At 43.4% G+C, this 18593-nt stretch overlaps 1 protein-coding gene across 35 annotated transcripts in view; it reads right to left on the bottom strand.

Annotated features, from left to right (window-relative positions):
* The window catches only part of tcf7l2 (transcription factor 7 like 2), an 88055-nt gene extending 69985 nt beyond the window's left edge, over positions 1–18070 (bottom strand). For 8 of the 35 annotated variants that reach the window (XM_061027822.1, XM_061027835.1, XM_061027836.1 and 5 more), the window contains exons 1-3: positions 17480–18068; positions 17237–17303; positions 16918–17042 (exon numbers count right to left, since the gene is read on the bottom strand). In XM_061027822.1, the coding sequence (XP_060883805.1) occupies positions 16918–17042; positions 17237–17303; positions 17480–17668 (381 nt within the window). In that variant the 5' untranslated portion in view covers positions 17669–18068. Of the gene's footprint in view, positions 1–16917; positions 17043–17236; positions 17304–17479 lie in introns of all 35 variants that reach the window. The other 27 variants (XM_061027823.1, XM_061027830.1, XM_061027833.1 and 24 more) reach the window with 6 other exon arrangements.
* Positions 18071–18593: the final 523 nt, after the last annotated feature.

Genomic DNA, 18593 nt, shown 5'->3' with positions numbered 1-18593 from the left:
CTAGACTCAGATGTGAGTGACAGGCTACGCATGAAGAGAAGGCAGGTGATGGAGGTCAGGTCAGGTGAAGTTTGGGTGAATATTGGGGTCTCGATGTGATGAGTGTGATGATCATAATCAGAGGATGCTAAAGCCATACTTTTGATTGCCTTGCCTCAATTGTTCACTAATGAGAATGGAGAAGAAATCCCTCCACTGTGATTCCTTCAAATGAGGCAGATCAGTACCACAGATTGGCCTGGGAGGAGTGAAGAGAGAAAAAAAATAAATACAGACAAGACTTGGTGTAAGAGAAGAATAAGAATTAGGGAGTGAGAAATGGAGAAGGGAGAGAGCAAGAGATAGAAGGAAGGGGAAAAAAAATTCACAATGATGACACGTAAGTGCAAAGAGCGATTAAGGATTTACTTTCAAAAGGACTCCCATTGATCTTTTTTGATAGACCTGCAATAAATCAAACTGGATTGACTCGCATGAGAACCAAGCCTAATCCTTTAGTCAGATCCAGGAGAACTCCAACCAAACCAGCTGTTAATTTAGGCTTTACAAGATAAAGCGGGAGAAATCCAACCTGATGTACCCTAGGGCAGAGGCTTACATCATCTCTGTAAAGCAATCAACTTATTGCCAGTTTGGAGAGGTAATCAGAGCACATACTGAGAGAGGAGAGGGAGGGGAGGGGAGGGAGTGCTCGGGGGAGAGAGGGGGCTGGAATAAGAGAAAAGGGAGACGGCAGAAGAGGTTAGAGAAGGAACAGAGCAAGGAGAGTAAAAGAACTGAAAATTAAAATTGAGTCCACTTTAAGGAAGTTGTTATGGAAAAGAGAAGATACGTTGACTTCTTCTCTGCATTCAGATCTTCTGCCTGAAAGAATAAAACTTAACTTTGAAACAAAAAAAAAAAACATGTTTACAAATAGTACATGTCCAATTATCTCAAGAGGGCGATGGATGAAAAGGAGAGGAGCTAGCTAGCAGTGCACAGTAGCTCTCTGGGCTGTCAGCAGGGAGTGGAGGCAGTCCCCCCCCCTCCTCAACCACACCACCCTGTAATTTCCCTGCAGGCTGGCCCAGACCTCTTCCCCATCCCCAGTGGCCAGTGCCACCTCAACCGGGTCCTGCCAGCCGCGCTGTGGCTGCACCATAGCACAACCATAGTAATTAAAATGGATATTTTTGTTTGGGGGAACAAGAGGGATTTTTTTTTTTTTCCCAAGCTCTGGGCGGAAGTATTGCAAGACACCATCCAGCCCACACTGAGGAAGCCATACTGATGTCTTTTTCAGTTGTGTATTCTGTATGTCAACAGGGCAATATGGGGGTTTTCGTTCCTCTTCTCAACAGTGTCTGCGACACCAGAGTTGAGGATGCACAAGATAAAGCCTGAAAACCACACAAACACCAACCCCCCCCCCCCCCCCCCCCCCCCCTTTCCTATGCACACGCTGACACAAAGACTCATTAGCTCGCCATATCCCCCAGTCTTTAATGTCCTGTTTAACAACACAAAACAACCAGATCAGGGCTGAAATCCAATCACGGGGCCTTGCAGGGCCCATCACGTCGGCCTCGCAGGAGAGCTGAGGAGAAGCAGGCCTTGTAATCTCTGGACACTGTCCAAGGGAAACCAAACCTCAGGAGTCAAAACAAAACCACACGTAAAAATCAGAGTTAAAACAGCAGCCGTTATTCAGCCCATCGTGACCCCGCCAGCACACACACACACACACACACACACACACACAGTGACACACAGACACAAACATGCACACACACCCTTTGGCCCTTGGTTTCACTGTGTGCACACAGGGATCACTCCAACTTCAGCTGGGCTTCTCTCGCATTGCCAAATTGTTTCAGGGTTGGTGACTTTGGGTTTTGACACAGGCTTGTTCCTGTGTGTGAATACAATCACACTGAGACACACACACACACACACACACACACACACACACACACACACACACAGGGTACATCCATATAAAGGAGACTGCCACTTAAGCTAGACTCACATCAGCCTATGCTATCTTTAGCAGCTGGGCTAAACTGTTAAAACCGCACAACAACCCTCCCCAACCCTCGGAGAAAGCCTCCCCAGACTTCATATACGTAAGACTGCCTGGCTCTTTGGCAGCGGCTGCCCGCTGGCACCTCCCTCCACGGTCGTAAGGTCACACGTTTAATTACACAGAAAGTAGTAATCTCACCAGACAGATGGCAAGCAGGCCGCCTCTCAATTACTTTATGCCCAATTGAATCATTACTGGTGTTATTTGCTAAATGATTGGCGCACAGAAAAGTACCACAAAAACTGGATTTATGCTTACAAGTGGGACAGGGGAGGGTTACGGGGGTCGTGGCAGTGTTAGGGCGGAGAGGCAGATGTGCCTCTTGCCAAGCAACTGTGACAGAGATCAAAAAGGCGTGAAGAATACAAGCGCATGACTGTGTTAGCTTTTGGAACAAAAATTGGGAGTTTAATACCATAGTGATCAGTGCCAGACAAAACAGAGCCCTTATTTTTCTCGAAACCAAAACCGGTACAGAACATTAGCCTATGTGGAAACAGTCGGCTCCCGGCAGCCCAGTCGAGGAAACCACAGGACAAGGCCAATTTAAAACGTGAAGAAAGTGTCTGTCTCTTAATAGCGAGCCAAGGAAAAAGAGCAAGGATTTCTTGAGGTTTTTTTTCCCATTTAGGACAAGCAGTTTTGTCATTGGGGAGCGTCCCAGAGGGTCGGGTTTCTTTCCTGATAACCTCCGAACGGACCAGTGTGAGCGACCTCATCTCAGCGTCCACCCCTGTTGATTCCTCACTCATCATTTCTCAGCTCTTCCTGCAAATAGCTTCTGTGAACAATTAGAGGTTGACTTTCCCAGCGTCTGAGACCACAGCATCTCAATCTCTGGCCAGTAGAGCTCAAACTGTCTATCCTGCTGGTGGGAGCCAAGAAACAAGATTCCCCTCAAGTTCTGGCCTCAATTTTACTATTTATTCATCATTGACTGTTGGTTAGGCCACTATCTGCCTGTATTTAACACTACCAGAAAGCTAAATAACAGCACGTTAACTGTGCTGACTGGCCTCATTAATGTCAGGAAAGCAATGCTTTCACTCAGATATTTCAAAAATGTTGACTTAATAACCAAACCCAGTTTTTTGTGTGTTACTGGACAGATATTTTCCAGGTCCAGGCCTGCTCATTTGAGTAACTTGGCAACTTTCTTCCCAATCATTTTTTTTATACCTATGTCTGTCAAATCAAATCTCACATGAATGTCACGCGTGAAAACAAAAACGACACTACATCATTTATGTTTGAGTTCTAAGAGTAAGAAGACTAACAGGTTGGTTTCCCTGGCTTGCGTAACTTTCCAGCCATGAAACAGAGTTGTAGTGAAAAGCATTTGTCCTACCAGTGGCTGCAATACTGGCTGCTTGCCACTAACTGCGAACAGTTGTATTGAGAGGGACGTCCACTGATGTAAAATGATCTGTGGGAGCATATCGAAAACTTCCATGTGTTTTTTCTTTTTTTTCTTTCTGGGTTGAGGTCAGGAATTGTAGTGGACTATAGGCAGCAGCCAGCAGTTGTTCTCCCATGGGGGACGGGAAAGCATCTGGGAAGAAGTGAGCGGGTGGATCAGGAAAAGATGATGACTGGATCTGCTTTTTTACAGCAGAGGATTGTCAGATTGCACTCAAAACGATCCCAGAGGCAAGTGTAGAGAATGAGAAGAAAGCATCATGGAAGTTCCTCTAGAAGCCTCAGAGGGCTTACAGTAATGGCTCCCAGGCACATTCACCACCCCACTTTCCTGAGGGGTCTGGGGTTTCCTGTTCCACTTTCCAGTTGTGCCCTTGCTCCCCTTGGTAGAGAAGCTGCACTGCTGTTCAAATCTACAGTTTTCACAATACTTTACTTAGACATAAAATCATTAAATAGGAGCAGTTGAAGACATATTTGTTACAAATTGCAATTCCAATTGTCGGGTTATCAATGGGACTTTTTCACTTTCAATCAAAGTATTTGAAGAGCATCTTACTCTTTATCTTATTCATAATTCACAAAACATGTACCGGTAAATACATAGATAACTATTTAAAAACTGAACCAATAATTGCACTTTGCGTCTTCCTGTTACAGTGCTAATCAGCCAAATAAGCCCTTTGGTGTTTGATTCTTGGTAAGTATTAAACTCCAGCTTCTTCAAATTAAAAGCTGCATAACAAAACAACAAATCAGCGGAACTAGAAGTATTTGCAGAAAGTTTAATTGTTATACTTGTAATACTTTTAGCAGAATTTGTTAAGCTGTTTTATTAAGCTTAAGCATTTTTAACAGAACTGTATTCAAGTTTGCGTGATTTGAAAAACGTTTGAAACAAAGGCACAAAAGCTTAAAGTAAAGAGGGGTTCTTTACAAGTTTCACTTTATTCCAGAGAAAAATAACATAAAAGCACAAAGCAAGAGTGCAGCATGTATGTTCAGTTCATAGAGTGGCTCAGATAATGCCTGCAAAGGTGAAATATACCGTATGTGCACCAATACGAGTTGAAAGATTGATTCGTTGATCAGCATTTCAATTTCATTGATGCAGTGTAAAAACATCAATCCATATTGTTTCCTTTAAGGAGGAGCTTTATTTTGAAATGTTTTGTCAAATCTGTGACACTGGCTCCAAAAAAAGCAGCAGGTAGATAAAAATCAACTTTACAATGAACACGGGAAAGTCTATATTTTTCTTTCTTTGCAGCATATTTAAGGATTATTGAACCGAGCAGGCCTAGGATCTGGTCTTTTATCAATCACAGGCCCTAAAACTGAATCCAATTAAATCCTATTGTGGCAGACTTTTTTTGATATCACTTAAGTTTCTGCTAATGTTCAAAGTATTAATACATTATACTGTGATGGAAACTTTGATTTAAACCCCTAGCATACAGCATGTTTCAGTCTTAAGCCCCAGCACTGCAGTGAGGCATGCCCATTTGATCCCCTACCGGCAGTGAACTAACTGATGCTGTCTCCCAATGGCCCACACTTCACTGTGGGCCCTGCAGTCTTTCCCCAGCTGCTGTTCGGCAGGCATGGGCTGCAGCTCTGGCACCTGTCTTTGACAAGCCTCAGCATTCACACTGACTCTGGTTTCCTGAGGCCCGTTGCCCGGCAGTCAGGTGACAAATGCTAACTCACACTATGCCTCGGACACAGGCGGCGAAAAAAACACACTTACTACACACTGCAATCCAATTCTGCTGAACCGAGAGGCACTCAAGTATGATCCTGACCACTTAAAAAGCGTCGGCGTCATAGTGAGAGAGGTCTTACTATCTGGTGTTTCTCTGTCTGATAGCATAGCCCTGCCCAGAGTCAGGCTGTGGCTTGGAGCAGTAAACCAAAGCTTACCTCAACGCCTCTCACCAGCCCCTCCACGCTCTAACCACTGTTTTTGCATACCGCTTGGCTTGTGTAACTGTTGAGTGGTTTTGCTCAAGCGAGACAATGGCTGTGTAACAGACTAAGCAGAGCGAAGCCATCCAATGTCACATGGTTCCAAGAGTTGATAAACACAGGTCTGACCACGCTAGACAAGAAAAACCAAAGGAATTAAGTTGAACTAGCTAAAGAGGTTACTTGATATATTAATTATATTATATATTGCCCCAGGTGGAGGCTGCGATTGTTCTGTTAAGAGGGATTTATCAGGTGATCCTGTCAAGGTACTTTACTTACAGCTTTGTCTACTCACAGTAAACATCAGTATTCAGACAGTAAATACAACTTTATTGAAAACTCAAACAAGTTCACAAAGAGGTCAATCTCAGTGAATTCTACCATCAAAATCAACACAAATGCTGTCTCAATATTTTACTTTTATACGCAGCTGCTCTTTTAAACCACTCATTTTGACATTTTTGTCCAGACGCGACTTGATGGATTCACACTCAAAAAAAGAAATGAGGTAATGACTTTAAGTTAGTTAACGACTCGGACTTGCTACATCATGGACACAACTGTGGCATGTGAACAAAAAGCAGGCATTTAACTTTCAGGATGGAGGTGCTGACAGGAGGCTGATTGAGCTCTCAGTACTGCGAAGCATCCTGGTACTCACTCTGCAGGCCAGCAGACCACAGCCACGTTTCTCCACCTCATTTGCAAAGCAATCCTGCTTCCCTCCCACTCAATGCCCTCAGTGCATCTTTTTGTCATTTCCCTGTCTAGGCTCCATTTGTTTATCCACTGAGATGGCAAAGGAGGGAGACGTGGAACCAGGTCTCGAGGAGACTTCTCTGGAGCCAAAAACGCAACTTCACATGCTGGGAAAAAAAAATAAAAATGAAACAACCACTGAGCCAACACACACATTCACCTCTCCCCCGCCTGACTAATGTGCCCTGACACTCGTACATCACCCGTAAATTGGCCAAATGAATTAACCACGGCCCCTGCTTAGCTTTACGGGCTTTTAAATGGATTTTCTCCTCTCCAGGTCTGCCCAATAATTGCATTTATCCATCTTGTTGAAGCCAGGTTTACACACTCCTAAAGATCATGCCAATCCCCGGATGCATTTTCCGCTCTGGTGGCAAGAGAGTGAGAGATTTGTCATTGGATCATAACAGGTAATTCAAACAACAATTAGCTCCACGACTCCGCCGTATGTCAATGTCTGGCTCCTTGTTGGACAGGACCTTGGTTGGAGCGATGACGTGCCTTCTGTCTCCTCATCTGTCTGGATATCTTCTTGCTACCGTTCTCTTATGTCTGAGTGCGATAAATCAAGCCTTGTATTACTCTTTATCTATCATCCTAGCCTGCAGGTTAAAACAGCAAACAGCCTCAGTAGAGGAAAGTAGCGGCTATAAGTCTTGCACTATTTCATCGTTCACATTCAGTTGGAGAGCAGAGGCAGAGCTGTGAACACCGGCATCAGTGGGGGTCATCTGTGCACTTGTGAATGTTTGAACAGAAGTGCATTAGACACTGGGGGGGGCCCAGAGGACAATTCAGCTATGTAAACATGCAGCAACTTCCTTCCCTCAGCTCCTCCAGGCCCTGCACAGAGACAAGCCACTGTTTAAACAGTGCACACAGCATTCCTGTGCCTGGGCCCCGGCCAGCTGCTGCATCCTCACTGCAGGCCTGCCCGGCCGCCGGAGCAGAGACAGATACAGGCCTTACAACAGCCAGGGTCATCCTCGACACACAAAGGGCTTTTATAGACATGCAAAACTGGACTCTTCTGATAGAAAGTCTCCAAAGCGCAATGCTGACTACTACGCCGACTGCCAAAGTCCAGGCTAACCTCGCACGGAAAGAAAGATTAGCTATTGAGGAGTCTGAAATCATCACGTCGCCAATGGGTCCATCCTGAAATCTTAAGCGCTTGACGCCACAGTGATGACAAAGCTGGAAATTTATCTTTATTGATTTTTCAAATATGCAAAGTGTGGTGGCCAATAAAGATAAATGGGGGCAGTAAAGAAAGATAAAGAGCGTCCTGGTTCTAAAGGGCATCGTGACGTTTTCCACATGACACAAAGGCCATCTTCGCTTAGCTATGCCAGTCTCTTAGCTTAACTTTCATTATGACTAAACAGGTTTCATTTCCAGTTAATGTCTGAAATTGACCTTTAGCTTCCATGCCAACAATTAACAACAAGTTAAATAAAGTCTGTTTGACATTGAATTTCAAAGATCATAATCTGTTAACCACAGGCCAAAGTTGAGACATGAACATTTCCAATTGTAGGTGTAAAACCAAGTGATACAATGTCAAAGGCCAGGAAATCCTTGCATGTCTATTCAGACAAACGTAGGGGTTTGTGTTGGTAATTTTGGAAGAGTTGTTCCACTTCCGGCATATTCCAAACAAAATAAGAAATGTAATCTCTCAGTCCAACAGTTTTTAGAAGGGATGGCTTCGGGGGAAGATGCTGGAATAAGACTTGAGTCTCACTTTGGGTCAAGAAGCTGAAGTAGATAAATCCAAATGGAGTAAAAAAAAAAAAAAAAAAACTCCTGAGAGCATTCCCCTGCTAAAAAGAAAAGGTGTAAGATCACGTATGGGAATATGTGCAGCATGAATTCCCATTGAATATTTTCCAGGTGTGCTGTTTCTTACACTGGGTTTTATTATAGGAGTGGCTGCAGCCATTACTTCCCTAAATCAGTCGCGATGAACACCATGTCTGTATAAAATAATAAAATAATAAAAAGAGTCCTTATTTCAATGAAATAGTCAGGGAAACTAGATTTGCATTGCTCTCCACTTTGACAGTCCCATGACAGTCAGCTTAGTGCCTTCGTCTGCCTCTCATTTCATCCCTTCTGGCAGGACATTGAAGGCCACTCACTCATCTCACTTGTCCAAATAAGTCACTCCATTCACTCTGACCCCTAGAGGGAGGGAGGCCATTGACATTTCACTCTGTGAGTCAATTTGTTCACTGTTGGATTTGACCCGGAACACTTTGGATGCTCCTCATATTATACATTTTCAGCGCTATGCATATTGAAAGTCCATTTAAAAAAATATTTATTTAGGGTAAAGACAATTAAAAGACATATATTTGAAAGCAAAATGTGTTTAATTTTTCAGTACTGAGTCTCCTTAATTAATGTTTCTATTATAGCAAATGTATTTAAAATTTCGCACAACCAATCATGTTGCTTGAAGCTGCATTTTTTTGGGGCAAAATAAACACTCCATTACCTACACAATGGCTGGCAAATGAATGCTGACGTGCTACGCATAGGCCATGTGTGGATGTGACAAGCTGTTCACATGAAATGTTATCTCGAGCAGTACACAAGTTGACAGCTGTCTCTTTACAAGAGTCGCATTATTATTGTGTTTAAATAGGTTTCTAACAGCTGGTTAAAGAGCTAACATGGGAATTTACTCTTAATCTGTTTTCCATTGGAATTGGTTCCTCAGCTAGAGGGGGGAAAAAAACAAGAGGAATCTAACGCTGTTCCACACAGCTCGCCAGTCAGTGTAAAGGGGTTACATCTTATTAGCCTTGTGCATTTTTGAGTAATCTCGCCAACATTTTTTTTTTTTCCTTTCCTCGAAATCCTACCATAATCCGCAGATTAGTAGATGAATTTATTTCTGCCTTGCTCTCTTAAACCTTCCTCACCTTTTGCAGGCGGTTATGAATCCAGCACCTTTAACGGCAAACAAGCAGACGATCACCTCATTAGTGGACTCACTTCGCTTCTCAGACACACACACACACACACACACACACACACACTCACAATCACACACAGCCCTTGGAGCTTATCCCGCTACAATTAAAAGTTTAATTAGTAGATTAAAAATACATTGACTGGAGTTTTATCACCTAAACTCCTCTATTATGTGTTTAGCACACACAAAGTGCCTCCTTCCCATCAGAGCCATTTTGAACAGATTATCTGCAATACAGAAATTCCCTTGACTACTTGAAGACTGGAGATACAAACTAGCGGAAACAAGCTGCTAAAAACACCATCTGCAAAAAATATCGTATGTAGCTCAACTAATTTAGATACTGCACAAAGTGTGATAGTATGTACCGTGAATTGAAAATCATGTAACAGGAATTATAATATTGCAGCATGTAGGGGCTGAAAACGCCAACAAGATGAGGGGGAAATACAATTGTGTTTATTAGTGAGATAATTTCCCACCATTGCCTTCTAATTATTATTGTACCAGAGGCATAACATATATGGAATTAACTGCATTTTAAAAAGGTATTAGCATGAATGAAATTCTTCTTCTGTGGTACGTTCCAGAGCATTCTACCACATCCATAAAAGGCTGGTGTACCACAGGTGTTCACTGCACACTGGCACAGCTAGTCATTATCTAGCCCAACATGATCATTAAGAGCTGTGATGGCAGTGTGGCACCTCCTCCCTGCATGCACACACACACACACACACACACACACACACACACACACACACACACACACAAGCCTGAAAAAAAAAAAAAACCTGTGCTGGAGAATCAAGCACTGCTATCAGTTGTTGTAAAAAAGGGGTGAGAGGGGAAGCTCCTTTCTCAACGAAAAAGCATGTCAGCGGCGGTGCACTTTGACCCTTCCCAAACCCACTCCACAATCCAAACAGAAGGTCAGCACCACCAGGATTCCTCCAGCGTCACAGCGGCCCTCTCGCACAGAGCTTTAGCGGCTGATTTATCATTTTCTTATAAATGGTGATTAAGCCCAGAAGCGCAGAAAGCAATGTGGAAAAAGGGGGTCGGAGAAAAGTTGCCTGCTCCAATCTGTGTTCAATCCCTGCTGGGTTTTATTTTATGTTTCTTTTCTTTCTTTTTTTTTTTAAACGGGAAGATAAATGTGAAGCCTAGGGGCACCATTGTTTGGACATCTAACCAGGAACTGTCGCTGCTCTCATTGCCCCGGCATTAACAGCAATTATGCGCTCTATTCAGACGGCTTTTGTGCGTCCGACCCCCTGCCCTCCCCTCACTCTCGCTCCCCCCCTTCCACTCACACACACACACACGCAGTCCCTGCACACATTTCCCGCTTCTCTTTGCCCCCTCCCAAGCCCGTGCTTCCCCTCCCACTCCGCTACTGGTGAACTCATTTGGCTACTGGAGCACTCTGGTCCCATTATGAATGAACTTACAGAAATATGCACATTCAGGCAAGGAAAATACGGGGGGGGGGGGGGGGGGGAGAAGAAATGCACATACCAGAGGCCTTTCTAGTGCGATACCTGAGCTCTAACAATTCTACACATTTCAGTTTACTATAGTTACTGTATAGTTATGATGCCCATTTACAGCTACACAGGACGACATACTTTAGAAACACTTCAACCTGGCACTGTGTTGCTTGTGAATTACAGTTTCAGGGGTTTGTGATTAAGACACTTTGTAAAAAAAATACCAACTCTAGCTAACCTTTAAACTAGCTTATTTGAACCATAACATTTATATACAATATTCCCATAACCTTTTCTTTTCAGCTGAGCGCAGAAACAGTGAAAACTCTGTACTTCTAAAAGCTCCAGGAAAGTTCACTGTCCTGGATGAAAAGTGAGATAAAGCCTCGAGTTCTACCAACAGACACTATTGAAAGTGTCTGGTCCTGTTTTTGTACTTGGGGGGCCTTTTAACAGGGATGAACAGATTCGCTTTGCACTGTCCTGCTACGATATATACAAAAAGAGAGAAAGGAAACAGAGACAGTCAAAAAAACAGTAAACAAAAGATCCTGCGCACTTTTCTGCTCTTATTTTGAAATTCAAGGGAATGTCAAATGTAATGGATGGAAAAAAAGTAAATAAATATAATGCAACCTGCTCTGTGTATTGTTACAAGTTTAAATTTTGTCTGCATGCATGCACACACAATAATTTAATTTCCATGTTTGAGGGAGCCCCGAGCCCTGTGGGCCAGGAGCAGAGCCAGCCTATATTTAACAGATGACAAAAGTTGCATTCCAGATGTACAGTACTATCTTTGTGTCAAGCTCTATAGAAATGCATGGGAGAAAAGAGGGAGCAAAAAAGGGGGGGGGGGGGTGCTGCTTGGAGAGTGTGATGGTGGTTGTGTTTGGGGGGGGTAGTGGGGTAGGGGGGGGTTACACTGGGGGGCTGTGAGGGGGCACTAGTGCACAGCTGCTAAACTAATGCCTTTTTTCTCTATGCTCAGGCACAGAAAAGTAGAGTGTGGTGGCTCACTGACAGAAACAGGAGGTGAAAATGAATTCATCCATTCTGATAATATTTGCACAAAAAGAAGAAGAAAAAAAAAACATCCAGGCCGTGCTAATTAGTAACAGGCATAATCTGCTACATTGAAGTCAAAATTAGGCATCAGATTAGCTGTTATTACATTAAAAACAATTAAGTGAATGATTTAATTAAGAAAAAGGTTCCGCACCAAACCAAGCTTGACTGCAGCTGAATTTAAGATACACCCAAACCCAGCTCGCAGCACCACCAGGGATCCACTACTGGCTCTGCACTAGTTAAAAATCTGATAAGAAACACACTCACAAACTGACAGGTTTTTTTTTTTTTTTGTTTGTTTTTTTTTCGCTTGTGTGATGTTTCAAGCAGAGTGACAGATAGATGAGCTCTTACAATGCTCAGCCTGCCAACATCATCAGCATTAGACAATTACGCCTTGCTAGCGACGAGAATATATATATTGTTTCTTTCTTGGTAAATATTTACAGCGCAAATCTTTTCCATTCATTCACCAGGCACCAACAAAACCTTACTGTACTCCTTCTGCCCTCTCTTTCTGAGTCCCCACCACCACCACCACCACTACCCCCCCACCACCACCACCCCTACATCTGCGATTCATTGACTTTACAATTTACCACATGTCGAGATGGGAGAGGTCGAGCCTCCATCTGAATCACAGCACAAATATGCGAGTGATTTATTGTTTTAAAAACCCCGGGCCGATTTAGTGCAACTCCACTTTTCCTGAGCATTACTCCTATTGGCAGACCATGAACAATTACAGTTTGGACTAATTAAGCTCAGAGAATGTGCTGCGCACCGCTAATGTCTAGCAGGCCCCAATTTTAGTTTAATGGTGCCAAACTTTGCTTCCCAGCCCCCCCCCCTCCCTCCCTCCCCTTTCTCTAACTTAACTCCTCAAATCCAAAGCAGATTGTGCTTTTTATGACTGTTTATTGAGTCGAGGAAAAATAAGGACCTTTTCTTTCCCCTCTCTCCTCGCATAGGATGAGAGGAGCAGCAGAGAGAAAGAGAGAGAGAGAGAGAGAGAAGGAGCACATAAAGGAGTAGTGGGAGGGAGAGAGAGAGAGAGCGGGAGCCGCTTCCGCCATACTTTGTAAACAAAAGTGATTTGCAAGACAAAAGGAGCGCAACCTTCCGACTAAATTCAGAGTGCATTTTGCGGCTAGGGGCACAAATTGTGGCCGCGTCGTGCCACCAAACCCCCTGTGGACACCAATTAGGCCCTATTAACATGTAAAGCCAATTTGATAAGGTGTGGGCCCTATCCCTTAAATCCGCATTAAAATCTTTCCTCTTGTCACAGCCAAAAAATCCATTTACAGCAGCCAAACACACATAATCCATATGATATACCATTGTTATGCTTATGCTGCTGCCATGTTAAGGGAAGATACTGTCTGTCTGTGTCAATTATAACAGATAAGGCCGGAGCAATGTGTGCACGTGAGCACAAAGGCAGCAATGTTGCATTCACTTACTGCATGTTCATTACAATAATCTGAGCAGAAAATCCTCCATTATTTCTCCCTAATATAAAGAACCAGAGAGGAGGAAGTCAGCCCACATTGAGGGGGGATTTATTTTCTTCCAAAAGGTGAATCTGCGGCAACATGAGCAATCCTGGAAGCGAAACAAAGAGGGAAAAAGGGGAGAAAAGCTATTGTTTCAACCACACAAAGCCTTTCCACCGTCTTGTAGTGGAATCGCCACGGGTCTGGGAGCGTCTTTTTTTTTTGTGTGTGTGCTCTAAACACAGCAGTTGATGCTCGGTGTCCTCCTCCCTCCCCCCCCCCCCCCCCCCCACCCCACCCCCCACACACACTGCCCCCCTTACTTTCTAGCTCTTTTTTAAACTAGTTGTAATTATACGTCGAAACTCAAAACCTCCGCCAAAAGTCTCCAGGCTTGGAGAATTATGGGGCCAGGGGTGGCGTCAAATATCTTAACATTCATAAGTCCGAGAGGCAGTAAATAAAGCCAGTGGATTTACGGCCCTGCAGCCCCCAATGCAGGAGAGCCGGCCGCCCAGATCCTGCTCTCCCTCCCTGAGCCTCTGCGGTCTCTTAGACCTGTTGAGGTGTGATGTTAGCCCACAGCACCGGAGTTAACCCGACGCCTTTTTTCACAAGACCTGTGTAAGCAGCGGCAGGAAACAAAAGGTAGACACAGAGAGGAAGGGAGATAGAGAAAGCAGGAGGGAGCGAAAAAAAGGATGGAAAAGCAGGGTGAACTGGGCAGGCCACTTCTTCAATTGGACCTCCACCCAGTGATCCAGCAGGAACCTTGTGTGAGGTTTAGGGAGGAGGAGAGGAAGCAGGAGGAGGACGAGAGGAGGAGAGGAAGGCTTTTGAAAGCCCGGGCACAACATCATGTCAAATTGCTAAATGATGCTAAACTGTGAGTCTCCTTGGACTAAGGTGGTAGGAAAAACAAATTGTCACTGATTATAGCTCCCAGAGGTCAAACAAATTATGTAAACCACCACATGCAGGATTGTTTTCCCTTTCCGAAGCATGTTAAAACAGAAATTAAGGAAAGGAAGCAGAACGTCAAAATAGATCAGGATTAGTGCCAAGTGACAGACAGAAAAATCTAAATTCTTATAATTTATCTTTTTAACAAAATGCTCATATTAGTGCTTTACAGAAATAAAAAAAATCTAATTTGAATAATAACATCTAAAAATGTAAATACAAAATTCAAAGGCCCCCGATTTTTTTTAACTGAAATCCTAAAAATAAAAGCAGAGCATCGCCCAAACCAAGAGGAGCAGACGAAGAAGAAAAGGAAACGCAGCGAGAATCAAAGGGCTCAAAGACAGAGAAAAGAACTCATCGCAATTATACCAGCAGTCATATTCAGCGCCTCACATGACATGTTAGGGAGCAGGACAGCTAATCAATGTCCAGGTGAATTATTTATGCCAGCTTTAAGTCTAATACATTTATATTACAGCGACCGCTCACTTCAAAGCTCTAATGGCTGGACACACAGGGCGCTGCAGACAGTGGGGGCCGAGGCTCACCGCGAGCCGAAAAAAAAACGTGTTCTTCCGCAGTCGCTGCTCAGGTAGATCTGTGAATTAAGGTGCAGTAAATGTAGTTTTCTAATTTGCTAAAGCGGCCAAACATGATAAGGTGTTTTTAAGATTTGTTTCATGACTTCTATATCTGGTTTGCAAGAAATCAATGTCCAGTAAAATCTAAAAAAAAAAAAAAAAAAGAACATTTGTGTTGTATTCTCTATGAAGGATCTTTGCTTTTGTGAGTTATTGCACATTGTTCTTCAGGTGAGGAACTACAAGGGCAAAGGTCAACACGGTCTCGCCGCAGCATCCTCCAGCCATGCTCCAAAATTGACTGCTTTTCCTACCTGCTGCATAAGCACAATGAACTGAGCGCTTCACGGACTGCAACAGAACACAACGCTGCGATAACCACAAAGACGACTACAAACCTCCCTGCCTCCGAAACAAGGAAGTGCCTCAGCTCAAATCATGTGTGTTGTTGTCAATGCGTGTTTGTGTCAGCGCTGATGAGAATAATGAGTGACTAATTCCAAATAGCAGCCAGTAGTGTTAACAAGGCCGGCTGACTAAGAGGGAAAGAATGGCAAAATGTTCTCATATGAGCATATGCTGGGAATGATCAAATCTGTTCAGCCATAAAAACACACACACACACACACACACACACACACAAACACACACAAACAAACAAGTAACGAGAGAATTGTGTAAGCAGCAAAAAACATTTTCAGGTGAAACGCCGGCTGATCATGTGGAACTCATAAGCAAAAATTGTGTCAAACACAAAAGAAGGCATTATGTGTCAGGTGTGCGTTGATTTAACAAACAAAAAAAATTCAGGTGACAAATATCAGTTTCGTTCGCCAGAGCTGAGGTGGAGGTGGTGGTGGTGGGGTGGAGGGGGTCACATTTCCTAATGCCTGGTCTTTGCCTTAGCCTTGTAAAATGAGATGACAGGTCCTAAAGTGCAGACTTGTAATTGCAACCGTTTAAAATAGGGGGGCAAAGAAAAAAAAAAAAAAACACCCGTGGTTTGAGAAAATGATTCCGCTTAAGGATTGCACGTTGCCCAGTGGGACTAGCGAGGTGCTGAGCAAATGAGTAAGTGTGCATAATTATAGCGCTGATGATTGTGTCTAAATAACATGAATTTATTTATAAATACGGGGTTTACAAAGCACATGCCTTTTTATATTAAAAAAAAAAGGCAGTGGTTTCCTGATTAGAAACAAATGTGGTGCACATGCAGAGCACCAAGTGTTGCACAATCATAACCTCTCAATAACTCACATTTGTTCAATTAAATTAATCAATTTAAAAAAAAAAATGCAATGGTAATGTGCAGGGGAAAAAAAAAACAGATTTTTATTTTTTAATGCATGCACCTTTAGCCTAATGCCTCTACACGTTTTTGACACATGCAAATCACTTTGACGAGCTCATTTGCATATTGATTTTATTTGTGTGTGTTTTTACATTGCTTTGCACGGCGTGCAGCATGTCAGGGAGTCAGTGTGAAGGTCTGAATGCTCATGCAGCTCGAGTTGGAAAAAAGGGCATGTTTGATGAGGCTGTGCAAACACGAGCCAAGTGCATAATTCAGTGGGTTTTTAAAAACATGCACTTCTGCACGGAATACAGCAGAACCCGCACCATGAATTAGCGTTACAATTACAACAACAGTAATTATAACAATATTACTACATTTGGAAAATGTTGTGCATTTAATTTGAAAGTTTTAAGAATGGAAAATAAAGTTTAACAATTCAGATTTTTTTCAAATATAACCATCATTTTCCTAGTCCTAGCGCTTAGCACTGTTAGCATTGTTAGCTGCCGTCCGCACACACACACACACACACACACACACACACACACACACACACACACGCACACGCACACACACACACAGGCTGCAGGCGGACATGCATGCCATTGTACTGTACACTTCATGAGCAGTTGCAAAACTTGGCTCTACATTTTTTTTATCGGCTTCTCTTTCTGGGTGACAACTCTCCGTGTCTGCCTTGCCTCTGTTTCTACCCGGTGTGTGTGTGTGTGCGTGTGTGTGTGTGTGTGTGTGTGTGTGAGGAGTGTGTGTGCACATACAGTGGTAAATAAATGAACTTACTGTGCGTGCTGTTGGAGAAAGTGATCCATTGGGAAGGTAGGGGCTTGTGAGATCGGGGATCATTATAAATGGATAGCCCGGGTACGGTGGGCTCTTGAACAGCCCTCCATCTTGCCTTTTCGCAGCTAACATGGCGGGGGGGAAAAAAAAGAAGAAAACTTTTTTTTAATAAAGTGGCCTTGAGAAGTTTATTTATTTCCCTCCACATTTTTATGCATTAGAGGGGGGGTTAAGCGAAGGCATATCCCTCCGCCGGGCACATGTAATGTCACCGTGCAGAAAAATAAAACAAGAGAGGAAGAATAAAGCAGAAACTCACCCTCCTCTAAACTTTCTCTTGTTTTGTCTCTGAAAGTTTCAGATCTAGGCGGAGGCCGTCTTTCCGCCTTGAAATGCAATGAAACACAGGGATTGCGTTAAAGTTTAACACAGCGGGCGACGTGGGGAGACAGTTAACTTTCTTTTTTTTTCAAGCGTTAACATGTCACAAAATGTAGGCCTCTTAACTTTACTTTAAAAACAGCGCTGATCGATGCCCCGCTTTTTCTTATGCGCAACTTACCTCTGAGTCCGACGAGCTGTTTTGATTCGTTTCCGACTCGTTTACGAGAGAAGATTTGACATCGGCTAAATCCCTTTCTGCCGAGGAGTTCTCCGAAATTTTCTCTTCCTGCTCTCCTTCGTCTTTGAAGGAAATCATTTCATCGTTTGCACCCAGATCGTCCCCTCCACCGCCGTTGAGTTGCGGCATTTTTCCCGTGCAAAAATCTTCTCTTTTTTTTTTGCTCAAGAGGGGGGCAAAAAAAAAAACACGAAGTTTTTTTTTTTTTTTGAAAAAACCCTTGATCTCGGGGATCTAGAAAGTCCGAGTGTAAGTTTGGGGGTTTCTGTATTGGCGTTTTCCAAAGCTCTGGCCGGTTGGTAGAAAACTCAAAAAAGAAGGGAATCTTGGCAGAAAAAGGGGAGCCGGAGAAGGAGCCGAGCCGCTCGGATTGAGTGAGTTGAAGTTGGTCGGAGTGGTTTTCAGTTCAAAGGCGGCGCTGATTGACAGATAGAGAGGGATGGAAATAGAGAGAGTCTGGATTCAGGATTATTGACAGGGAGAAACACACAAGAAACTAATGAGATTCAAACAGGGAGGGACTTGAAGTGACGTTTTCATAAATAGGAGGAAAAAAAGGAGAGAGGGGGGAGAGAGAGAGAGAGAGAGAGGGAGCGAGTGAGTGAGAGAGAGAGAGAGAGAGAGCAGGCGGAGGACTGCGGTGAAAAAGCATGTGAGGAGGAAAAAGGCAGTTTGGGAGCAGGACAGTGATGGTAAAATAGGAGGAAGATAGGAAGTTGCTAGAAAATGTGGATTAAACGCACACATGGGCGGTCTCCTGGTGGAAAGGAAAAAAAAAAAAAAAAAAAAGGAGGCACTTCCTGAGGCTGTTTGACTCCACCAGTCTGTCACACAGGGGCCAAATTAAGTGAACACTCCAGCTTAAATTAAAGTTTGTATTTTATTTCAACGTATCCTTCACATTAAGGCTCAATAACCTACTTTTCTTTCTTTTCTTTCTTTTTTTCTTTTTTTTTTTGCTTACTAAATACCAGAGGCCAATCAAAGCAGAATAAAAGCATTTTACTCCAAGCTTGTTTTCCAATTTTATCTGCTTTGTCAGTTCCTTTAGATC

The sequence above is a fragment of the Labrus mixtus genome, chromosome 21 (assembly GCF_963584025.1).
Source record: "Labrus mixtus chromosome 21, fLabMix1.1, whole genome shotgun sequence".
NCBI lineage: Eukaryota > Metazoa > Chordata > Actinopteri > Labriformes > Labridae > Labrus > Labrus mixtus.
Note: the sequence above shows the minus strand (reverse complement) of the source record. Positions and strands in the feature narration are given on the sequence as shown.